This window comes from Natrix helvetica (genome assembly GCF_964273705.1).
Source record: "Natrix helvetica genome assembly, chromosome: 8".
NCBI lineage: Eukaryota > Metazoa > Chordata > Lepidosauria > Squamata > Natricidae > Natrix > Natrix helvetica.
In genome coordinates, this window is record NC_138559.1 from 25,732,076 (window position 1) to 25,757,359 (window position 25,284).

Genomic DNA, 25,284 nt, shown 5'->3' on the forward strand with positions numbered 1-25,284 from the left:
GGCCCAGGATGGCGGGTTTGCACATGGATAACAGTAGTAAAAGTATAGAGAAGGAGCACATAATACTATGGGAGACATGCAATGGAAATGTGCAGTCCATTTGTAAGGTTTGAGATAATTCAATAAATTATAGAGAGAGTCCCAACTTACAACTGCTCGTGTAGTGAACGTTTCAAGTTACAACAGCACTGAAGAGGGTGGCGAATGGCCTTTTCTCACACTTATGACTGTTGAAGCATCCCTCCTCAGGGTCACGTGGTCAAAATTCATATGTTTGGCAACAGGGTTCGCCTTTATGACGGTCGCCGTGTCCCGGGGTCACGTGATCCGCTTTTGCGACCACCTGACAAGCCAAGCCAATGGGAAAGCCAGATTGTCTGAATAGCTGTTCCCCTAACTTAACAACTGCCATGATTCCCTGAACAAAAATGGCAAGGAAGGTCATAAAATGGAGCAAAACTCACTTAAGGGTCTCGCTTAGCAGTGGGCTCAGTTGTGGTCGTAAGTCCAGGCTTCCTTCTAAGCCTGTTTGTTGCTGCGTGGCCTTGTATTAACTCTGGGGGGAAGTGACTTTACTCTTCTTAAGGGTTGAGATAGTAGTCAAAGCTGAAGTGACGTCCGATCGTCTTCGTCCCCTGCAGCTTGGCTCGTTTATACAAGTGGGTTTTTTTTAGTTTTCCCCTTTTCTGGAACTTGCCTGATCCTTCCCAGCGGGACACCCTGGCCGAGTTAATTGCCTCTGCAGCTCACCAAAGATGGACTAACCTCGGTGGCAAGATTACGGAGGCCAACGCAGCCAGGGGTGCGGATTAATGATTGAAAAACAGAGCTGAGTGCCTGTAAGGAGCCGAACAATTGAGCAGGCAAACAAGGATCTCTTTGTCCCTGTGCTTTGGAACGAGACCAGAACGGTTTTGCAATGGCTTCATGGGCCGCGTGGAATGTGGGCGTCTTAGCAACATGCCCGGTCCTGCGGAAAGAGCTGCCCTGCCAATGGCGCTTTTGACGCAATGATACGGAAGAGAGGTTTGGCACCCAAGGACGGGCAGGGACTCCTCGGCTTACAACCAAACAGAATCTCTGTGGCTAAGCAAGAAGGCGGTTAAGTGAGCCGCAGCCAATGTGGTGACCCTTTTCCCCCAGGGGTTGTTAAGCGAATCGCCTGCCGTTGCTGTGAATCGCACGGGCGTTCAAGGAAATCTGGCACCTCCCGTTGGTTTTGCTTGCCGTTGGGAGCTGGCTGGGAAGATTGCAAACGGGGATCCCGTAAATACACGCATACAAACCCTGCGATGCTGTAACTGGTCATAAATAGATGCCCATTGTCAAGGGCCTGAACTGTGATCACGTGACAGATAGTCTTCGACTTACAACAGTTCATTTAGTGACCATTCAAAGTTACAACAGCTCTGAAAAAATACCATTTTTCACTACTCCTATTCTATTCTACTCATTCCACTGTACTCTAATCTTTCTTCTTCATTCCAATATCTGTTCTGTTCTGTACTCTACTCTACTCTATATTCTTCATTCCAATATTTATTCTATTCTATTCTATTCTATTCTATTCTATATTCTTCATTCCAATATTTGTTCTATTCTATTCTATTCTATTCTACTCAGTTTGAAGCTTTTCTAGCATCCCACTATATATATATATTCCATTTTGAGAGAGTTTTTGCTCATTCAGTTGCCCTGGTCTGGCGGGGCAGCACTGTATCTTTAAGAGCACCGTAGCTCATGCCAGGGCCTCCGACCTGATGAAGTCCTCAGCTGAGTTGGATTAAGGCACTGGGGCGCCTGGTGGCTCTCATGCTTGCGCATTCTTTCATTTTCCAGCAGCTTAACAAGTCCCTTCTCCCAAGGCTCGGTTGGCCAGGGATGGGCTGTGGTCTTGAAAGCAAGATCAGGGCTGGTTGGCTGAATTAACCCATCGCCTTCACCGGGAAGGCAAAAAGCCATCAATTTGCAGCCCTCATCTCACCCTTTGGGGGAATCCTTCACCAAGGAGGAGAACTTCTGGTCCACGGGTTGAACGTCCAAAGGTTCCTTGGAGAGCTGCCACTGCAGAAAGCCAGATGCCACAGGAAGGGGGGACATGTGGCAGCTCCAGGCAGGCAGGGATCCTGTCCACGTATCCCCCAGCCTCCTTCCTGGCCATGAAGGACTTCACCAAGGTCGACTTTCACCCAAAGGCGCAGAATCAAAACCAGGTAGGCAGAAGGCCAGTTGTCTCAGGAGGCTTTGAGCTCTGTATCTCCATCCAGCAGGGACCAGGGGACATCCATTGTCCAACCCTTGGGTGTTGCATGATTGTGGCCATCATAATGACCTTTTTTGATAACCTTTCCTGGGGCACCCCCATTAAGGACAGCACCCAAAGATTTTGCCTAGCCCCTTCCCCGAGTGGAAACGGCCTTTGGAAAGCCATGCTGATTTATAAAATCCCCGTGCAGACATCTCTTTTCTTTCTGCTCCTGATTTTCAGTCTTCTGGCATCCTCACTTCCCGGATCTCTGGAAATTATTTTTCTTATAGAGGGCTGCTCATCCCTGGGGAGGAAGGAGGCCTTGTGGAGAGCAAGCATCTCATTACAAGCCAACTTCCTTAAGAAAGGAAGGTCAAAGGATGATCAAAATGTTTGGCCTTGCAGATTCTTAACCTTAGATTCCATTTCCATTTCTGCCTCTGGCTGGAAAGCTACTGCGATGGCAATAAGGAGGTTAAGAGGGGGCAGATGCTCTCAGGAACATTTTCACAACCCAATAAGTAAGTATTGCCTCTGTCCAGTGCAAATAACTGGCCTTGTTTGTGTTTGGAGCAGTGGGAGAAGGCTGTGGCAAGGCAAAGAGCAGGAAGAGCCTAAGATTTTGGAGAAGATGTCATCTGGGAAGAGATGCCACCTTTGAGGTTCAGCCTAGTAGCATGGCTGAGATGGGGCAGTGCTCAAAGTCATTGCAGCTTCAGGTCCAAACTGTGTCCTTGGGGCTTTCGGTCTAATGCTGTAATTGTGATATGGACAAAAAGGCAGTTTGGTCTGGTTTGGTTTGGCCAAGACACCCAGCTAGAAACCAGAAGACAGTGAGTTCTAGTGCTACCTAAGGCACAAAAATGGGATGGGTGACTTTGTGCCAGTCACCAGGAGACGGTGAGTTCTAGTCCCATTTTAGGCATAAAAATCCAGTTGGGCAACCTTATTTTAGCGCAAGTGCTCAAAAACTCGATTGGGCTTATTATCCGGAGAGATCTTATTTTTAGGGAAACAGGGTAGATTCAAAAATGCCCCATTTTCTCTCTCTCTCTCTCTCTCTCTCTCTCTCTCTCTCTCTCTCTCTCTCTTTCTTTCTTTCTTTCTCTTTTTTTAATATTTATTTTTATTGCACATTTTTTCTTTACATGTCTCTATCACATATTTAACAGATTTGTGGCATACTAGACTTAATATCCGTATGTATCATTATATGCATTCCATTTCCAAGCGTTCTGATCCTATATACATTTCCATTTCTTATTTCTATTGTCGATCCATTCATACCATTTCTCCCGTACCGCATAGTATTGGGAATCATCCTTTCCCTTTAACTCTTAACGTGAGTTTGTCCATTTCTGCAAAATCAAATATTTTGGGGATTATTAATCCCTCCCCTACTATCTTTCTTACAATATTACGGAAAAGCAATCCTTGGTGCCATTATTATATGTGACAGCAAGTATTCTAACTTTATATTGCACTTCACCCTCATTATCCCCAGGAGTCTTATTCTTGGGAAAACAGATTTTAAAATGCCCCTTTTTCTATGCCCCAGGAGACGGTCATGTTGTCTTTGCCATCGAACTTGCTGATGGAGTTCTCCAACCCCGTCTTTGAGGAGGACAGCGAGAAGCTGACCCAGAACCAGCTGGAGGAGGAGAAGGGCAGAGATGCCAAACTCACAGCCAATGGATTTGGTATCGATAAGTCCATGTTTTGGAGGGGCGCTAAGACGGTACAACAGTACCCAGCAGGATGGGGGAGTGTCAGTTGGGTGTGAAAGTGAAGAGGCTGGACGAGAAAACCAAGAGGCTATGAGTTCAAGTCTCCTTTAGCCCAAAGCACCACGCCAGGGAATTCTTGTTAGGAAAAAGGGAGCCTTATGAATCTTGCCTTGAGCTGTCCTGAAGCAAGGATGGGATGGAAGAAATCTCTTAATTGTTACAGAGGAGATGGTTTGGGGGTGCATCACTTCAGAGTTGTCAGCTCACATTTCTGTTCTAATGGCGTTCCACAGCTTGGTGCTTTCTAGGTAGGATGGACTCCAACTTCCATCTCCTTGAGACAGAGGAATTCGGAGCTATGCTGCCCAGGGGGGTTGTGTGAATTTGTTCGAGTGGATGAGAAATATGGGAGCTGAAATCTGACAGACAGACAGGGAGAGAGGAAGGAAAGAAGGAAGGAAGGAAGGAAGGAAGGAAGGAAGGAAGGAAGGAGAAAGAGATAGGAGGGGAAGAAAGGGAAGAAGAGAAGGAAAGATAAGGAGAAGGAAGGAAAGAAGAAAGGAAAAGCCTCCAAGCCCGGCAACATATTCCTCTGGGTTTCTGAAACTATTTAGAGCAGCATCTAAAAAGTCTTCTGCTCCAGTCTCACCTCCAGAGGTCCTTCTTGAGGCTATCACAGGAGGTCATCGGAACAGCTGGGGAGGGAGTGGGAGGTTGTAGGGGTACCATGATGGCCAGACTGCTTCTCCCTACCCTGCAGCTCAACAAGTGCAAGAGGAAGCCAGCAAGAAATTCAAGCCAGACTGCAAATTCTCCTGGCTTTGTGTGACTGTCTTGACCCTCCTCCTCCTCCTCCTCCTGGCCTTGCTTGTGGGCATCCTAGTCACCTACCGTAAGTTCTGGGTGGAGGGGGTGGGGTCTTGGAGGGGCATTCCTGTCATTTAAGCCCATCCTGGGCCAATACGGGCTTGCTGGTGGTGGCCACCCTGATGTCTCCCTGAAGCTAAGTAGGCAACTAAGGCAGGGCATCAGGGCTGGCTCTGCCCTTTGCTCCTTTCGTGCTAATAAGACCCCAAAGGTCATCCATCTTCCACCTCCTGGCAAACATTTTATTGGGGAATTTTTAAGGGTATTTTAATATTTGTATTTTAACTAAGAATTGTACAGTATATTTTTTACCTCCTCCGTCTACGTCCACGTCCACGTCTATGTCTATGTCTATGTTCATGTCTATGTATTTGTTATATGGTTTTAACATGACTGTACACCGCCCCGAGTCCTGCCTAGGAAAGGGTGCGGTCTAGAAATAAAAGTTGTTGTTGTTGTTGTTGTTGTTGTTGTTGTTGTTGTTGTTGTTATTATTATTATTATTATTATTATTATTATTATTATTATTATTATTATTATTATTATTATTATGCATTTTAATTCTAAGAAGCCAACATTCTTCAACACACAAGAGGAAATTATTTTCGGGTCCAAGTAGGCTGAAAAAGCCTGTGCTCTTCATGTCAGCAGCTACATCAGACCTTCTGGTGGAGCTCAGCCTGGAAGAGACACCCTTGCTTCATCCATCCCATATGGGACGGGGTGGCTCAGGGGCTAAGACGCTGAGCTTGTCAATCAGAAAGGTCGGCAGTTCAGAGGTTCGAATCCCTAGCGCCGCATAACGGAGTGAGCTCCCATTACTTGTCTCAGCTTCTGCCAGCCTAGCAGTTCGAAAGCATGTAAAAATGCAAGTAGAAAAATAGGAACCACCTTTGGTGGGAAGGAAACAGTGTTCCGTGCTCCTTCAGCATTGAGTCATGCCGTCCACATGACCAAGGAGACATCTTCGGACAGGGCTGGCTCTTTGGCTTTGAAACGGAGACGAGCACTGCCCCCTAGAGTCAGGAATGACTAGGACATATGTGGGGAACCTTTAGCTTTTATTCTTTTCCTGGTCAATTTCTCTCTCTCTTTTTTCCCTGGAGGCAGGGCTAAAGTCCCCTCCTCTAAGCAAGCCCACTCTTGAGACTTTCCTTGGGCACAACGTGGCCAATGCCACCTTCGCTTCGGTCAGGAGGACTTCTTGGAAACCCATCTCCACCACTGCTCCATCTCAGCCAGAGCTGCAAGAAACCACAAAACCAGGGCCTGGTGAGTACTGGTTACTGCTAAGGCTGTTTCTCTAACCTGGTTTGTCTGATCTGGGGATTTGTGTCTGTGGTGCTCCTTGATCGATGCTGGACCTTGTAGTGTCCTGCTTGCCATTGGATTCAGAGCCCATCGGTATGGTTAGGAGGGGGGACGCCTTTTGAGCCTGCCTTATGTACATTTCCTGGCAAAATACATGGGAAAATCCCATTGGGGAAAATTCCACTTAGGGTTAGGGTTAGCTCCGCATGAATTCGTAGAGCAAAACCGACACTGCCATTGGATTCAGAGCCCATCGGTATGGTTAGGAGGGGGGACGCCTTTTGAGCCTGCCTTATGTACATTTCCTGGCAAAATACATGGGAAAATCCCTTTGGGGAAAATTCCACTTAGGGTTAGGGTTAGCTCCGCATGAATTCATAGAGCAAAACCGACACTGCCATTGGATTCAGAGCCCATCGGTATGGTTAGGAGTGGGGACGCCTTTTGAGCCTGCCTTATGTACATTTCCTGGCAAAATACATGGGAAAATCCCTTTGGGGAAAATTGCACTTAGGGTTAGGGTTAGCTCCGCATGAATTCGTAGAGCAAAACCGACACTGCCATTGGATTCAGAGCCCATCGGTATGGTTAGGAGGGGGGACGCCTTTTGAGCCTGCCTTATGTACATTTCCTGGCAAAATACATGGGAAAATCCCTTTGGGGAAAATTCCACTTAGGGTTAGGGTTAGCTCCGCATGAATTCGTAGAGCAAAACCGACACTGCCATTGGATTCAGAGCCCATCGGTATGGTTAGGAGTGGGGACACCTTTTGAGCCTGCCTTATGTACATTTCCTGGCAAAATACATGGGAAAATCCCATTGGGGAAAATTCCACTTAGGGTTAGGGTTAGCTCCGCATGAATTCGTAGAGCAAAACCGACACTGCCATTGGATTCAGAGCCCATCGGTATGGTTAGGAGTGGGGACGCCTTTTGAGCCTGCCTTATGTACATTTCCTGGCAAAATACATGGGAAAATCCCATTGGGGAAAATTCCACTTAGGCTTAGGGTTAGCTCCGCATGAATTCGTAGAGCAAAACCGACACTGCCATTGGATTCAGAGCCCATCGGTATGGTTAGGAGGGGGGACGCCTTTTGAGCCTGCCTTATGTACATTTCCTGGCAAAATACATGGGAAAATCCCATTGGGGAAAATTCCACTTAGGGTTAGGGTTAGCTCCGCATGAATTCGTAGAGCAAAACCGACACTGCCATTGGATTCAGAGCCCATCGGTATGGTTAGGAGGGGGGACGCCTTTTGAGCCTGCCTTATGTACATTTCCTGGCAAAATACATGGGAAAATCCCATTGGGGAAAATTCCACTTAGGCTTAGGGTTAGCTCCGCATGAATTCGTAGAGCAAAACCGACATTGCCATTGGATTCAGAGCCCATCGGTATGGTTAGGAGGGGGGACGCCTTTTGAGCCTGCCTTATGTACATTTCCTGGCAAAATACATGGGAAAATCCCATTGGGGAAAATTCCACTTAGGGTTAGGGTTAGCTCCGCATGAATTCGTAGAGCAAAACCGACACTGCCATTGGATTCAGAGCCCATCGGTATGGTTAGGAGGGGGGACGCCTTTTGAGCCTGCCTTATGTACATTTCCTGGCAAAATACATGGGAAAATCCCATTGGGGAAAATTCCACTTAGGGTTAGGGTTAGCTCCGCATGAATTCGTAGAGCAAAACCGACACTGCCATTGGATTCAGAGCCCATCGGTATGGTTAGGAGGGGGGACGCCTTTTGAGCCTGCCTTATGTACATTTCCTGGCAAAATACATGGGAAAATCCCATTGGGGAAAATTCCACTTAGGGTTAGGGTTAGCTCCGCATGAATTCGTAGAGCAAAACCGACACTGCCATTGGATTCAGAGCCCATCGGTATGGTTAGGAGTGGGGACGCCTTTTGTGCCTGCCTTATGTACATTTCCTGGCAAAATACATGGGAAAATCCCATTGGGGAAAATTCCACTTAGGGTTAGGGTTAGCTCCGCATGAATTCGTAGAGCAAAACTGACACTGCCATTGGATTCAGAGCCCATCGGTATGGTTAGGAGGGGGGACGCCTTTTGAGCCTGCCTTATGTACATTTCCTGGCAAAATACATGGGAAAATCCCATTGGGGAAAATTCCACTTAGGGTTAGGGTTAGCTCCGCATGAATTCGTAGAGCAAAACCGACACTGCCATTGGATTCAGAGCCCATCGGTATGGTTAGGAGGGGGGACGCCTTTTGAGCCTGCCTTATGTACATTTCCTGGCAAAATACATGGGAAAATCCCATTGGGGAAAATTCCACTTATGGTTAGGGTTAGCTCCGCATGAATTCGTAGAGCAAAACCGACACTGCCATTGGATTCAGAGCCCATCGGTATGGTTAGGAGGGGGGACGCCTTTTGAGCCTGCCTTATGTACATTTCCTGGCAAAATACATGGGAAAATCCCATTGGGGAAAATTCCACTTAGGGTTAGGGTTAGCTCCGCATGAATTCGTAGAGCAAAACCGACACTGCCATTGGATTCAGAGCCCATCGGTATGGTTAGGAGGGAGGACGCCTTTTGAGCCTGCCTTATGTACATTTCCTGGCAAAATACATGGGAAAATCCCTTTGGGGAAAATTCCACTTAGGGTTAGGGTTAGCTCCGCATGAATTCGTAGAGCAAAACCGACACTGCCATTGGATTCAGAGCCCATCGGTATGGTTAGGAGTGGGGACGCCTTTTGAGCCTGCCTTATGTACATTTCCTGGCAAAATACATGGGAAAATCCCATTGGGGAAAATTCCACTTAGGGTTAGGGTTAGCTCCGCATGAATTCGTAGAGCAAAACCGACACTGCCATTGGATTCAGAGCCCATCGGTATGGTTAGGAGTGGGGACGCCTTTTGAGCCTGCCTTATGTACATTTCCTGGCAAAATACATGGGAAAATCCCATTGGGGAAAATTCCACTTAGGGTTAGGGTTAGCTCCGCATGAATTCGTAGAGCAAAACCGACACTGCCATTGGATTCAGAGCCCATCGGTATGGTTAGGAGGGGGGACGCCTTTTGAGCCTGCCTTATGTACATTTCCTGGCAAAATACATGGGAAAATCCCATTGGGGAAAATTCCACTTAGGGTTAGTGTTAGCTCCGCATGAATTCGTAGAGCAAAACCGACACTGCCATTGGATTCAGAGCCCATCGGTATGGTTAGGAGGGGGGCCGCCTTTTGAGCCTGCCTTATGTACATTTCCTGGCAAAATACATGGGAAAATCCCATTGGGGAAAATTCCACTTAGGGTTAGGGTTAGCTCCGCATGAATTCGTAGAGCAAAACCGACACTGCCATTGGATTCAGAGCCCATCGGTATGGTTAGGAGGGGGGACGCCTTTTGAGCCTGCCTTATGTACATTTCCTTGCAAAATACATGGGAAAATCCCATTGGGGAAAATTCCACTTAGGGTTAGTGTTAGCTCCGCATGAATTCGTAGAGCAAAACCGACACTGCCATTGGATTCAGAGCCCATCGGTATGGTTAGGAGTGGGGACACCTTTTGAGCCTGCCTTATGTACATTTCCTGGCAAAATACATGGGAAAATCCCATTGGGGAAAATTCCACTTAGGGTTAGGGTTAGCTCCGCATGAATTCGTAGAGCAAAACCGACACTGCCATTGGATTCAGAGCCCATCGGTATAGTTAGGAGTGGGGACGCCTTTTGAGCCTGCCTTATGTACATTTCCTGGCAAAATACATGGGAAAATCCCATTGGGGAAAATTCCACTTAGGGTTAGGGTTAGCTCCGCATGAATTCGTAGAGCAAAACCGACACTGCCATTGGATTCAGAGCCCATCGGTATGGTTAGGAGGGGGGATGCCTTTTGAGCCTGCCTTATGTACATTTCCTGGTAAAATACATGGGGAAATCCCATTGGGGAAAATTCCACTTAGGGTTAGGGTTAGCTCCCCATGAATTCACAGAGCAAAACCGACACTGCCATTGGATTCAGAGCCCATCGGTATGGTTAGGAGGGGGGACGCCTTTTGCGCCGTCCTTATGTACATTTCCTGGTAAAATACATCGGAAAATCCCATTGGGGAAAATTCCACTTAGGGTTAGGGTTAGCTCCCCATGAATTCACAGAGGAAAACCGACACTGCCATTGGATTCAGAGCCCATCGGTATGGTTAGGAGGGGGCCACCTTTTGAGCCGGCCTTATGTACATTTCCTGGTAAAATACATGGGAAAATCCCATTGGGGAAAATTCCACTTAGGGTTAGGGTTAGCTCCGCATGAATTCGTAGAGCAAAACCGACACTGCCATTGGATTCAGAGCCCATCGGTATGGTTAGGAGGGGGGACGCCTTTTGAGCCGGCCTTTTGTACATTTCCTGGCAAAATACATGGGAAAATCCCATTGGGGAAAATTCCACTAAGGGTTAGGGTTAGCTCCGCATGAATTCGTAGAGCAAAACCGACACTGCCATTGGATTCAGAGCCCATCGGTATGGTTAGGAGGGGGGACGCCTTTTGAGCCTGCCTTATGTACATTTCCTGGCAAAATACATGGGAAAATCCCATTGGGGAAAATTCCACTTAGGGTTAGGGTTAGCTCCGCATGAATTCGTAGAGCAAAACCAACACTGCCATTGGATTCAGAGCCCATCGGTATGGTTAGGAGGGGGGACGCCTTTTGAGCCGGCCTTATGTACATTTCCTGGCAAAATACATGGGAAAATCCCATTGGGGAAAATTCCACTTAGGGTTAGGGTTAGCTCCGCATGAATTCGTAGAGCAAAACCGACACTGCCATTGGATTCAGAGCCCATCGGTATGATTAGGAGTGGGGACGCCTTTTGAGCCTGCCTTATGTACATTTCCTGGCAAAATACATGGGAAAATCCCATTGGGGAAAATTCCACTTAGGGTTAGGGTTAGCTCCGCATGAATTCGTAGAGCAAAACCGACACTGCCATTGGATTCAGAGCCCATCGGTATGGTTAGGAGGGGGGACGCCTTTTGAGCCTGCCTTATGTACATTTCCTGGCAAAATACATGGGAAAATCCCATTGGGGAAAATTCCACTTAGGGTTACGGTTAGCTCCCCATGAATTCACAGAGCAAAACCGACACTGCCATTTGATTCAGAGCCCATCGGTATGGTTAGGAGGGGGGACGCCTTTTGAGCTGGCCTTATGTACATTTCCTGGTAAAATATATGGGAAAATCCCATTGGGGAAAATTCCACTTAGGGTTAGGGTTAGCTCCGCATGAATTCGTAGAGCAAAACCGACACTGCCATTGGATTCAGAGCCCATCGGTATGGTTAGGAGGGGGGACGCCTTTTGAGGCGTCCTTATGTACATTTCCTGGGAAAATACATGGGAAAATCCCATTGGGGAAAATTCCACTTAGGGTTAGGGTTATCTCCGCATGAATTCACAGAGCAAAACCGACACTGCCATTGGATTCAGAGCCCATCAGTATGGTTAGGAGGGGGGACGCCTTTTGAGGCGTCCTTATGTACATTTCCTGGCAAAATACATGGGAAAATCCCATTGGGGAAAATTGCACTTAGGGTTAGGGTTAGCTCCGCATGAATTCGTAGAGCAAAACCGACACTGCCATTGGATTCAGAGCCCATCGGTATGGTTAGGAGGGGGGACGCCTTTTGAGGCGTCCTTATGTACATTTCCTGGTAAAATATATGGGAAAATCCCATTGGGGAAAATTCCACTTAGGGTTAGGGTTAGCTCCCCATGAATTCACAGAGCAAAACCGACACTGCCATTGGATTCAGAACAGGACATTGGATATAGAACAGGTATTCCATTCTTATGAATCAGCCTATTTTAAAATGTAGGTTTATATATAACTGTATATAATTTCTCGAGTGGGGCGGTGGCCTAGAGGTGGGGCTCTCGCTCACAATCAGGAGGCCGTGAGTTCAGTCCTAGGTAGAAGCATATATTTCTCTCTCTGGGCATGCTGGGAATATATATCTGCTGAACAAAACCAAACCCTGGCGACAGGAAGGGCATCTGGCCATGAAAACACTCTGCTAATTCCATTCAGTTGCCCAGTTTCCACCTCACAAGGGATCATGGGGCTGTTAAAAGATGATGATGATGATGATGATAAAATAAATGATGGGAGTTAGGGGCCCCTCAGAGGACTCCACATCAGATTGAGTGAGTGAGTGATTGAGCTCAAATGTGTTGTGGGCTTATTTAGGGTATGACATAGAGCAGTGGTTGTTGGAGTGGTGTGATGGCCTAGAGGTGGAACAATCAGGAGGCTGTAAGTTCGATCCTAGGTAAAGGCAGATATTTCTCTCTCTGGGCACCCTGAGAATGTATATCTGCTGAACAAAACTCCGCATTGGCGACAGTAAAGGCATCCGGCCATTAAAACACTCTGGTAGCTCCATTCAGTTGCTTCGTTCTCTGCCTCCTTCTTCTTCTGCAGAGTGTGGAGGTGAACTTGGAGGCCCTGAGGGCACCTTCAGCTCTCCCAACTACCCCAATCCCTACCCACCTAATGTCCTCTGCTACTGGCACATCCAAGTGAAGTTGGGGATGGTGATTCAGCTGAAAATAGAAATCTTGGATGTGGAAGCCTCCGATCTGTGCTTCTACGACTGGCTGGAGATCTACAAGGAGTCAGATAGTCTCTCGCTTTGGGACAGGAGCACCAGGTAGGTAGCAAGCCTTGGAGAGGAGAAGGCCTGGACTTGCTCTGTGTGTGTCTATGTGCGTTTAGCTGGGGTCCATGACATGGGATGGATTTTAGCTTCCTGTCGTGGCCCGCCAGCGGCCAGCAGAGCTGGCAGCAGATTTGGACAGTGAGGAGGTTGGGGAGGAACCTGGGCCAGTCCTGGAGTCTGGGGAAGGCTCTGAGGAGTGCTCTGTCTCGGAGGCAGAGAGGGGGGTAGAGCCGTATGCCAGTTATCAACTGCCTTCAGAGTCGGACATCAGTGGGGCAGATGAACAGCTGGAGTCTATTCTCAGTGTGCGTATACCTGGCTTTGCCAGATGAAGGGAACAGCTAAAGAACAGGGGTTGACTTGGGAGTAAGGCCACAGGTGGACAATGAATGGCCCCTCCCAGAGGAAATAAAAGAGGAGCGAAAGGGGAGTGGGGTTTGCAGGAGACCATTAGTTCGCTTTATTGGTTCCTGACTCTCCAAGGCTCCTTGCCAAGTTTTGCAGCTATTGGCCTGGCAGCTCTCCAAGCCAGATAAGTTCTGTGACTGTAAATCCTCCCTTGAAAGACTTTGCTGGGTGTGAATGAGCAGAATTCACAGTCAATTAATAAGAGGGTTTTTTGTCGAAACAAGGAGTTTGTTTCATGCTCTTGGGAAGCCTCGGTCAGAACACTTCCTGGACCCTCCATCCAGACGACCGAGACAAGCCAACATCCAGAAAGTATTTGCATTTTAACAGCTTCACCATTGAATTGGATAAGAGCAATGCAGAAAAGCATATTCTGTAACCACCAAGGAAGATTATTTATTCTTGCCTATGGTCCCCCTGGTGGCGGGAATTGGAAATGTTTCCTTACTTATTGATTTGTTCATTTTATTTTTATACTGTCCAATCCCACCAAGGGCCACTCAAATTCTAATAAGGAACAAGCAGGAGGCGATTAACCTCGGTGTCCGTTGTCTCGAGTGGATGTCTTAAATCTTTCAGATGCCATTGGCTTTTCTGTATTTTGCTTTTGAACCTTGTAAATCTAAGAGGATAGTTTTTAATTGCTTTAAAAAAAAACCTCTTGTTTACAAACACATTGAAATGATCAAGAAGCCAACCCAACACTTCATCCAATTTGGTGTTGTCTTCCTCAGCCCTAAAATCTCACTCTGATTCCCAACTGACAATATTTGACTGATGGGGGATCAGACCTCCAACAGCCAAAGGAAAAGCGGAAATGTTAAGTCATTAAGTGAAGCGGTCACTAATAGAAACCACAGCTATGCTTAGGATCTTATTTCAGCTTTGTTGTACAGATCTACAAAGGTCATAACTATGAGGATTGGTCGTCGTGAAGTTATTTTTTCAATAGGGTCACCACGGTGAATGGTCACTAAACGAGGACTGTCTGTAGATATCCCTCCAGGGGGAGAGGGGGTCCGCAGCTCCTTGATCCTTTCCTTTTATGGTGACTTTTACAGGTATTGTGGCACTGTAGCCCCAGCAACTATCAACACCAACTCTAACCAGATTGTAGTTGGTTTTGTGTCCGATGATAATATTGCCCCCTCGGGCTTCACGGCGAGGTACCGAGCCATCCTCCCCAGTGAAAGTAAGTTCCAGCTATTTCCTGAGTGGGGATGAATTTCAGCCCGATGGAAACTTGCTTTTGGGTGGGAGGGAGTTGCTTTTTTTTAACATGGTACCAATGGCTTTTCGGTCCCTAAAATTATGGTAATGACATGAAAGAGACTGAAATCAATTTCCAATGACATTTTAGATGACAATATTTAAATCTGTAAGTGCAATAATATGGCCCAATATGACCAGGGAAAGGGTGACAGCTAATCTCTCTGTTAGTCAAATAGGGGGAGGGGGGGAATGGAAGACATATTTTATATATGGTTGATCTCTCAGTTACCGTACATTGATCAAGTGCTGTGTCAGCAGAAACAAAGTCTTAGGTGCTGCAGATTTTCAGCAATTTCTTTCTCCAGCACATGGATAAATACACCTGGAAACATCTACCTACCTACCTACCTACCTACCTAACTACTCTCTTACTTTCCCTACCTACCTACTGTATTTCTCTCCCTTTCTCTCCCTCTCTATCCCTCTATCTATCTACCTCCTTTTTTTAAAAAATTGCCTCTTCAAAACCTTGGTGCATCTTATACTCTGGTGTGTTTTATACTCGGAAAAATACAGTAAGTGTCCTAGAACAGGATCTACCTAGAGTAGGTAGAATAAAGACCAAGTGTTAGGTGAGCATCACGAGTGAAGTAATGATAGGACTGGTGCTTTTCCTTACTTTCTTTCTTCTTCTTTTTCTTCTTCTTTTCTTCTCCTCCTCCTCCTTCTTCTCATTCTTTCCTTCTCCTCCTCCTCCTCCTTCTCCTTATTCTTTTCTTCTTCTCCTCCTCCTTTTTTCCCTTGCTTATTCTCCTTCACCTTCATACTCTTGCAAAGCTACATTTCCCCAAGTATCTCCAAAAAGAAGGGAGCCAAGTCAATTGCAACCAGTTCCAAGGCAGACTGGATTTGCTCTGAACCTTTAATTCCTGGACTTCCAGCAGCCTCTATTTATTCCAGAGAACTGCTCCTGGGACGAATTCTTCTGTGACCAGGGACTTTGCCTCTTTCCAGCCTTTGTGTGCGATGGTCACCAGGATTGCCTGGACAATAGAGATGAAGCCAATTGTAGTGCCAAGCATACAGGTATGGTACCCACGCAAGCAAGAAACATTCCTCTGCCTCACATGAGGAGGAGAAGAAATTGGAAAAAATAAAAAAGATGGGAGGATACGGCAGGTATAACCAGCAAAGTGCCAGTAACATAAATCCATGACCACCTATGATGTTGGTTGTCTCTTTCCAGGTTGTGGTGGGACCTTGACCAGCTTGGAGGGACAGTTCTTCTCCCCAAACTACCCCAAACCATACCCACACCTACAGGTGAGTGAAGACATTTTGAGGTGGCCAAGCTTGGGCCTTGGGGACTCATTTTGCCCCAGAAATCCCACCTTCCAGCTCTATCACTGAAGCATTGAGTTGTACCCTTTTTTGGGGAAGCCGGGTCTCTAAGGATGGGACCTGACATGTAGGTAGGTAGGTAGGTAGGTAGGTAGGTAGGTAGGTAGGTAGGTAGATAGATAGATAGATAGATAGATAGATAGATAGATAGATGATAGATAGATAGATAGATAGATAGATAGATAGATAGATAGATAGATAGATATGGTATATAGATGAGAGACATGAGAGACAGAGAGAGACAGAGAGAGAGACAGATTAGAGAGAGAGATTAGATAGATAGATAGATAGATGGATGGATGGATGGATGGATGGATGGATGGATGGATGATAGGTAGGTAGGTAGGTAGAGAGAGAGAGAGAGAGATGGATGGATAGATAGATAAATAGATAAGAAAGATAGATAGATAATAGATAGATAGATGATAGATAGATAGATAGACAGACAGATAGATAATGATATATAGATGAGAGAGATGAGAGACAGAGAGAGACACAGAGAGAGAGACAGATTAGAGAGAGAGATTAGATAGATAGATAGATAGATAGATAGATAGATAGATAGATAGATAGATAGATGATAGATAGATAGATAGATAGATAGATAGATAGATAGATAGATAGATAGATAGATAGATAGATAAGAAAGATGGATGGATGGATGGATGATAGGATAGATAGATGGATGGATGGATGGATGGATGGATGGATGGATGGATAGGATAGGATAGGATAGGATAGGATAGGATAGGATAGGATAACTAGATAGAAATAGAAAGGTAGAAGTAGAGAAAAATTTTGAGTCTGAGAAATTTTCACTTGGAAATTTAAACCTTAGTGGTTTAAAAAAAACGGGCCTCCTACAGTGATGGAGTCTGGGTAAGAGAAAGAAAAAACTGCCCCATTCACAAGATAATGTGGTCAAGACAGAGCAAACGCTTCCATCCCAACTCTCTGTTGGATTAATTCTTCATGTTCAGGTGGATGAAGATTCAAACCAAAAAAAGAAAAGAGGTCCAGTTCCCATGATTTTGAGGTCTTTGTCTTCACTCCCCTCTTCCCCCAACCAACGACACGTCCGTGTTCAAAGGAATCTAGGGGGCTGCTAGGAGAGAAGGTTTGGGACCCAGATTTCTACCATCCCTTGTGACACCCCTGTCTTAGCACGGAGCTCCGTATCCTCCTCTCTCCGCTCATCTCCTGGACTTCTTCTCTTCTCTTCCAGATTTGTCTCTGGCACATCTCCGTGCCTGTGGACCACGTGATCCAATTGCAATTCTACAACTTCAGCCTCGAGTCCCACAAAGACTGCAATTTCGACTTTGTGGAGGTGTATGACAGTGCCGCCATGGGGGCCAGCAGCTTCATGGGTCGGTAAGCTGGACTCTTTTGCACACATACACACACACACACACACACCCTTGCTTCTTCTTTTTCTTCCTAGCATATTCCCACAGGTGCAGGGTCTGCTTTTCGTATCGTTGAATGCCACTTTGCACACTCAGCTGCATCTCCATGGCACAGGCTGGCAGCTTGCATATCTTTGTTGATGGTGTCTTGCCATCTCTGTTTTGGATGCCCACAAGGTCGCTGGCCATTGACTTCTAGCTGGTAGGCAGTCTTGGCTACGGTGGAAGGTGCTGCTCTCTGGACGGATCCATACCAGGGGAGTCGGCCTTCTATCATCTTCTGTATAATTGGTGCCACACCAAAATGTTGTCGAATGGTGTCGTTTGTGATGTGGTCAACACACACTCCTGTGCCCCTTATGGAATAATCCAGATGGGCATGCTCACTCCAGGTTCTTGGTTGCATTGATCCCTAAGGAAGAGAACAGAACAGAATTTTTTTCTTGGCCAAATGTGACTTGACACACAAGGAATTTGTCTTTAGTGCATAAGCTCTCAGTGTACATAAAAGGACAAAATACATTAATCAAGAATCATAAGGTACAACACTTAATGATAGTCGTAGGGTATAAATAAGCAATCAAATCATACTAGGAAACCATCCATATAAATTGTAAGGATACAAGCAAGAAAGTTACAGTTCTGCAGTGGGAGGAGATGGGTGAGATGAACGATGAGAAGACTAATAGTAACAGCAATGCAGCCTTAGTGAATAGTTTGACAGTGGTGAGGGAATTATTTGTTTAGCAGAGTGAGGACATATGGGAAAAAATTGTCCTTGTGTCTAGTTGTCTTGGTGTGCAGTGCTCTATAGCGTCGTTTTGAGGTAGGAGTTGAGACAATTTATGTCCAGGATGCAAAGGGTCTGTAGATATTTTCACAGCCTTCTTTTTGACTCCTGCAGTGTTACAGGCCCTCAACGAAAGGCAGGTTGGTAGCAATTGTTTTTTTCTGCAGTCCTGATTATCCTCTGAAGTCTCTGTCTGTCTTGTTGGGTTGCAGAGCCAAAGCAGACACTTACAGAGGTGCTGGTGACAGACTCAATAATCCCTCTGTAGAACTGAACCAGAAGCTCTTTGGGCAGTTTGAGCTTCCTGAGATGGCACAGAAAGAACATTCTTTGTGGTGCTTTTTTGATGACGTTTTTGATGTTAGGTATGAGATATGATCGAACCTAGAAACTTGAAGGTCTCTACTGTTGATACTGTGTTGTCTAGCATCGTACGAGGTGGTAGTATGGGAGGGTTTCTCCTAAAGTCTACCACCATTTCTACAGTTTTGAGTGTGTTCAGTTCCAGATTGTTCCAGTCGCACCACAAGGCTAGTTCTTCAACCTCCCCATCTGTATGTGGATTCAACGTTGTCTTCAATGACACCAATCACATTTCCAGAACCTAAGTGTGACTTCCCTGCTCTCTGCAGGTTCTGCAACTCCAATCCGCCTCCTGTGTTGACTTCATCCCAACACGTCATGACCATCCTGTTTGTGGCTGACGAGGAGATTGTGGATGATGGGTTCTTTGCTATCTACCGTGCCCACAACCTGAGTGAAAGTAGGTAATGGTGGCTCCGTTGAGGCTAAGCGATGCAGCTAGTCATCCGATCACCCCTTGCCCCAAATACGTGGGGAAGACCTGAGCTGGAACGGGAAGCTAAGCAGGGTTAATGATTGGACGGGTAGCTGCCCTGGGAAATAAACCGAAAGAAAGCAAAAAGGAAATGCAGGAAGAAGAGAAGAGAATATTTGAAGCTCAGGATGGATCTTTGAGGTCCTTGATTCTCTCTGAGCTTGGTGGTTTTCTTGAAGACGATTCATTATCCAACTAGGTAACGTCATCAGTACTAGAAGGGAGGGGGGTTGAGGAGGAGGAGGAAGAGGAAGAGGAGGAAGAGGAGGAGGAGTGTGGGGTCCTTGATGCTCTCTGAGCTTGGTGGTTTCCTTGAAGATGATTCATTATCCAATTAGGTAACATCATCAGTGCTAGAAGGGAGTGGTTTGCTCTCTGTTTATATATCATAGATTGCCCTGTCAGCATTGGTGGGAATATTGGTTTCTCATGGGGTCCTTGATGTTCTCTGAGCTTGGTTGTTTTCTTTTTTTTTTCCCAAACAAGCTTTTATTTTATTTTATATTATTTATACATATCAATGTGTGAATGGTGGGATACCTGGGTATCCTACATTTCAATACAAATAAGCCTAATATTCTTACTCATAATTATTACATTTCATTCTCATTATTTCATGTTGTTTACACATAACCTTACTACCAGCCTTCAATTCCTAAAACCTCCTTCTTATTCTTTCATATATCTTAATATGTTAATATATACTGCATTTTTCGGACTATAAGACACAGCGGTGTATAAGACGCACCAAGATTTCGAAGAGGTAAGTAAGAAAAAAAGTTTTCGTCCTCCCCGGCCCTCAGGAGGACTCTGCAGGATTCAGTAGGGCTGGGGGAAGGCAAAAATGCCCCCGTTTTTTGCAAAAACGGAGGTGTTATTGCCTTTCCCCAGCCCTGCTGAAGCCTGCAGAGTGCTGCTGGTGGATGGGGGAAGGCAAATAAGTCTCCGTTTTTGCAAAAAAAAAGGGCCCATTTTTCACCTGTTTTTTTGCAAAAACAGGACACAGGAGTGGAGCTTCAGGAGGTCAAAAATGGCTGCATTCTGTCTATAAGATGCACTAACATTTCCACACTCTTTTAGGGGGTGGGGAAGGTGCATCTTATACTCTGAAAAATATGGTACTTTTACTATTATTCCCCTCTTATTTCTATCTCTATTTTAACCAGGTTGGTTGTTTTCTTGCAGACGTTTAATGACCAAATTAGGGAACAGTATCAGTAGACTAGGGGTGTCCAAACTTGGCAAATTTAAGACTTGTGGACTTCAACTCCCAGAATTCCCCAGCCAGCTCTGCTTGGACACCCCTGCGGTAGACCGACAATGTTCCCTAGCTGAGCCATGAAACATCTGCAAGAAAACAGCCAAGCTCAGGGAGCACCAAATATCCTCCCCCCTTCCTCCCCCCTCCATAAATTATTCAGGTGACCCAGCCAAGCAGAGAAAGGCTGGACTTGATCCAGGTCTCACGAGAAGCTTTGTGGTCACTTGTTCCCAAGCTCTCTTCTTTTTGAGATGGAACAGAGTTTTGGTTTCTTGATTCCTGTAATTAGGGTTCCATTTTTCCCAGGCAAACTGAAAAGACCTTTTGAGAAGTCCTCCCCATCCGCAAGATGTGTGGGGTTGTGTTTATACAAGCAGAAAGATTGTGTATCCAGTTTCATAATTGGGTAGAAAGACAGACAGTGTTTCTCAATCGTGGCAACTTTTTAAGATGGGTGGAAAAGTTCCCAGCCTTGCTGGCTGAGAAATTCTGGGAGTTGTGGATAGATGGATGGATGGATGGGTGGAAGAAGGGAGGAGGGAGGGAAGGAGGGATGGGAGGAAGGAAGGAATGGATGGATGGGTGGAAGGAAGAAAGGAAGGAAGAAGAGATAGATGGATGGATGGATGGAAGAAGGCATAGAGGGAGGGAGGGAAGGAAGAAGGAATGGATGGGTGGATGGCTAGATGGATGGGTGGAAAGAAGAAGAGATAGATGGATGGAGGGAGGGAAGGAAGGAAGGAGGGAGGGATGGGAGGATGTATGGAAGGAAGGAAGGAGGAATGGAAGGAAAAAAGGAAGGAAGGAAAGAAGAAGAGATGGATGGATGGATGGATGGATGGAAGGAAGGAAGGAAGAAGATGGATGGATGGATGGATGGATGGATGGATGGATGGATGGATGGATGGATGGATGGGATAGGGGAATGGATGGGTGGGTCAGTGGGGGGGTGGAGGAAGGGAGGGATGTAATGTTGGACAGATGGATAGATGGATGGATAATGGTGCAAATTTTGATGCAGACATTGCACAATCTCAAAAGCACAAAAAAGACATCTCCAAGTCTCAGCAGGATTTTAGAACTGACATCACCATGTTGCCTCCTCTTCCTTCACCCCATCATCCTTGCAGTGATACAAAGCCTTCAATATAAATGACCAAAGGGGTAGCTGAACAACACAAGAAAATGACTGAAATCATGAACAAAGAAATGACCTAAATTGGTGTCTTCTCTGATATTCTCTTGAAGGCGTGTTGCACTTCCTTCCGTTCCTTCTTTTTTTAAGGATTGCGTAAGCAGACATCCTGTGTCTTCCACTACATTAACCTAACCGTTGGAAGAAAGTCACAGCAGAAGTGTCAAAGGGGCAGGCCACGTGGGCAGGTGATCTAATCAGGGAAAATGTTCATCCCTCTGTAAACTCTGGCCTAGAATTCGGCTTTGAAAGAGACAAACATTAATTTTTAACTTTCACGCATGGCCGCTTCACTGGCTGGCCAGGGTCTAAACAGTGAGTAAATCACTGCTTTGAGCAGCCGGCTTCTGCAGGTCCTCAGCCGAGATTAAGGAGATAGCAGTCTGGCATCAAGAATCTTTGACTTCAGATCGATGGATCTAAGTGAAGTGTTGTGAAGGGAACACCTGTGAAGTGTTCCCTGGCCAAGCTGGTTGTCCGAAGGCAGAGCTTTGTGCCTGTGCTATTTGCAGTGCATTTTTCCAGATGTTCTGGTTGGGTTTTTTTTTTCAACTGAAGAATTGAGGTGGCTATTTTCAAGAAAGGCACAAGAATAATCTGGATTTCTTCTGGGAATCTCTGGCTTCCTTCAAAGAGAAAGGCCAGAAATACAATGTGGGAAGAGTAGACATCTTCACCATCTTAAGTGGTGCTCCTCAACCTTGGTGGCTTGAAGAATGATGGACTTCAACTCCAAGAAGGCATCTTCTTAAGCAGGGTTTCTTAACCTTGCTGGCTTAAAGATGGGTGGACTTCATCTCCAAGTAGACATCTTCACCAACTTAAGCAGCTTGAAGATGGGTGGACTTCAACTCTCAGAATTCCCCAGCCAGCCCCAAATTCTGAGAGTTGACCTTCAACCATCTTCAAGCTGCCAAGATTGAGAAACACTGATCTTGAAAGTCCAAGGAATTCTTTTCTCTAAATTCTTCTCTCTTTTCCTTGCCCCTCAACCCATGCAAGAAACATGTGGACCTCTAGAATTTGTCTGCAGGAATGGAGAGTGTGTGGCCCAGGAGTTTGTGTGTGACAGCTGGAGGAACTGTCCGGATGGAAGTGACGAAGTCAACTGTACCAGCATTTCTTCCACCTCAGTGGGTAAGTAATGTCCTCTTACATGGAGACCAAGCTGCCTTCATTGGGCAATTTGCAGAACTACTCATCGCAATGCCTGCAGTTCAGATCTCACCTGTAATCTCAACCCAACTTCCTAGGTGGGTCAACTACACTCTGCCCCATCCAGCCCCCCCCCCCATCCTCCCTTTTTTCCTGGCCTTCAGCTGGCTGGTCCCATGACGTTGAGGAGAACCTAAAAACCAACCTGAGGCACCAACAGGAGACCAGACGTGTGAATTCTGGAGAACAACCCAGCTCCATTTTCCACAATTTTTTGTTTTCAATGCGGGTAGTCCTCTTCCCCCGGAAAGCAGAGGACAACTCAACTCTTTACCATTGTATTCTGGTTACTCTCTGAGATGTTACCTTCTCTCCCACCACTAGCAGAGGCCGCCTGCGAACTAATAAAGATAGAAATGTGCCAAGGTCTCAGCTACAATTCCACCTCCTTCCCCAACATCTGGCTGATGATCCCCCATCAGCAGAATGCTGAGGAGCTGCTTCAAGACTACATGGTGAGGCTCAGGGCAGACGCGAGGCTGGCAGGAGGGGGAAAGAGGGGCAACCCTTGGGAAGAAACTCGCAATCTCCACAGAGTAGGCATTGCATGGGGAGCAAATCCCAAACTTTCATCCCTAACAACACCTGGATGATTCAGGGTTAATTTCCCATTGCATAAATAGATACCAAGAACTGGGGGGGGATTTTCACGTTTTGCTACTAATGCGTGCATGAGAATGACTTCTATACAGCAGGTGTGTGAGGAGGAGGCCTGGGAGTCAGGGTCAGCATCAAGGCAAGCTGAGAAGCCCCCGGGGTCACCCTAGGTTTGCTGTCCATTGCAGTTAGAAATCTCAAATACAGCCAAGGATGAATGTTTGTCTTGTAGCCAGCCCGGGCGCTAGATCAGCCCTCTGCAAACTCTGTCTTGCGAGGAGCCCGCCCAAAGTTTCGTGCATCGCTCACTGAAGTGCGCTGCTAGAACTCACTGCTGACCCTGGGAGTCCTGCCTGCACTCCCAGGGAGGGAGGGAGGGAGGGAGGGAAGGGCTGGAGCTTCTAAACAGGCAGCCAAGCTAAGTGCCTGAAGGACCCCATCCCATCAATGAGCAGGAGTAATTGCTTCAGTGGGCCGTATCCCGCCCAAGGGATGTAGTTTGAGGATCTCTAATTTAGTGCAATATTTTAAAAAATGCAAAAAATGCAAAAAATGCAAAGATTCTTCTGCGGACCACCAAAATTTTCTTGCGGACCCCCAGTTGGTGAGCGCTGCTCTAGGGAACCACACAAATGACTCTTTGTTGGTGAATTGTGCAGTAGCGTTCATCCCCCAAGAGCGTAGCCTAGGAATTCCTAAATTCCCAGCCCCTGACTGAGTCCAGCCCTCTCTTTTTCAGGTGCTGCGGGATCTCAGGTGCTACCCGTACCTGCGTTTGCTGATCTGCAGCCTCTTCGTCCCCAAGTGCATCCCGGAAGGGGGCACCTTGCAGCCCTGTCGCTCCGTGTGCCTGGAGGCGGAGGAGCACTGCCGGAATCCCCTGGCCCGCTTGGACATCCTCTGGCCCTTGAACTGCAACATCCTGCCCGACTCCACCAACCCTCTGAAGTGCTTCTTGCCTTGAGGAGCCCCACCCACCCAGTGCCCAGATGAGAAGGAGGAAGGGAGGGAGGACCAATGGGAGGCAACCAGGAGAAGTCCCAGTCCATAAGATCCCTTGATCTGTTCATCTCACAGCAAGCCATTGCCGGTTGGGTTTGAAAATATCTCCGGGGAATTCCTCCTCCATTGACTCTCCTTCTGGGCTCCACTTCTGTCTCTGTCGAATTATAGATCGCAAACAGATCGAGGGATCTCCCTGTCCTAGAATTCTAGGTCGTGAAGTTGGAAGAGATCTCAAAGGTCATCTAACCTAAATTCCACCAAGTCATCTCTGACAGATCACCGTTCAAGTTCTGAAGATCTGCGGCCATGGAAAGCTCAGCACTTCATGGGCCAGCCTTCTACACTCAGCTAAGGGTTCTGCAATGGGAAAGTCCCTCTTCGCCTCAACTCCCACTGATTCTGCAGGCATATCTGTGATGTTTAGTTGGCAAAAACTAAAAACTAGGACTGTGATGGCGAACCTATGGCACGCGTGCCCAAAGTCCCACGTGGAGCCACGTTGGCTGGCACGTGTGGAGTTGCCTGATCCTCTTCCTGGTTCCTGGCACGCATGTGCACACGATGATCAGCTGATTTTTGCGCATGTGTGGCAGTGCTGGAAACTGGAAGAGCTGGTTTTCCGTGGTGCACATGTGCACCAGCCACGCATCATCGTGTGCGCATGCAAGCAGTGGTGGGTTCCTACTGGTTTGGCCTGGTTCAGCCGTACCGGTAGTGGTTTGGCGGCCTGGGTTGCTGGAACCGGCAGTGACCCAGGTCTGCCATGCCCCCCAACTGCTTCCCTGGTCGGAGCCAATCTTGTTTTTCACTTCTGCTCATGCGCAGAACAATTGTCATTGCATTGCCAGGTGCACGCAGTGTGCATCAAATGCACACAGCATGCACACAAGCGAATCAGCAGTAGGCATGCACCCCAGTAACCGGAAGACAAGTTGGCAGATGTTCTTTCTTTTTCTTTCTTTCTTTCTTTCTTTCTTTCTTTCTTTCTTTCTTTCTTTCTTTCTTTCTTTCTTTCTTTCTTCCTTCTTTCTTTCTTTCTTTCTTTCTTTCTTTCTTTCTTTCTTTCTTTCTTTCTTCCTTCCTTCCTTCCTTCCTTCCTTCCTTCC

The 25,284-nt window shown here is 46.7% G+C and overlaps 1 protein-coding gene across 2 annotated transcripts; it reads left to right on the forward strand.

The window, feature by feature from the left end:
• The first annotated feature begins 1,899 nt into the window (after positions 1 to 1,899).
• MFRP (membrane frizzled-related protein) lies at positions 1,900 to 25,284 on the forward strand. Of its 2 annotated transcripts, none has more exons than XM_081961330.1 (13): positions 1,900 to 2,213; positions 3,807 to 3,948; positions 4,736 to 4,867; positions 5,953 to 6,114; positions 12,610 to 12,838; positions 14,317 to 14,447; positions 15,428 to 15,553; positions 15,714 to 15,790; positions 17,094 to 17,242; positions 18,700 to 18,830; positions 22,364 to 22,498; positions 22,901 to 23,031; positions 23,913 to 25,284. In XM_081961330.1, exons 1-13 carry the CDS (start codon positions 2,079 to 2,081, stop codon positions 24,135 to 24,137), a joined length of 1,905 nt encoding a protein of 634 aa, XP_081817456.1. In that variant the 5' UTR covers positions 1,900 to 2,078; the 3' UTR covers positions 24,138 to 25,284. The 2 variants fall into 2 exon arrangements, with proteins under 2 accessions (XP_081817456.1, XP_081817457.1); XM_081961331.1 differs by having other exon boundaries at positions 22,904 to 23,031.

What these genes read in the sequence shown, in the direction of transcription:
- MFRP (XM_081961330.1), top strand. Translation starts at nt 2,079, where the DNA reads ATGCCACAGGAAGGGGGGACATGTGGCAGCTCCAGGCAGGCAGGGATC. An exon ending in GGGCATCCTAGTCACCTACC is followed by an intron (nt 4,868 to 5,952) that starts GTAAGTTCTGGG and finishes CCCTGGAGGCAG; the next exon opens with GGCTAAAGTCCCCTCCTCTA. An exon ending in AGCCATCCTCCCCAGTGAAA is followed by an intron (nt 14,448 to 15,427) that starts GTAAGTTCCAGC and finishes TATTTATTCCAG; the next exon opens with AGAACTGCTCCTGGGACGAA.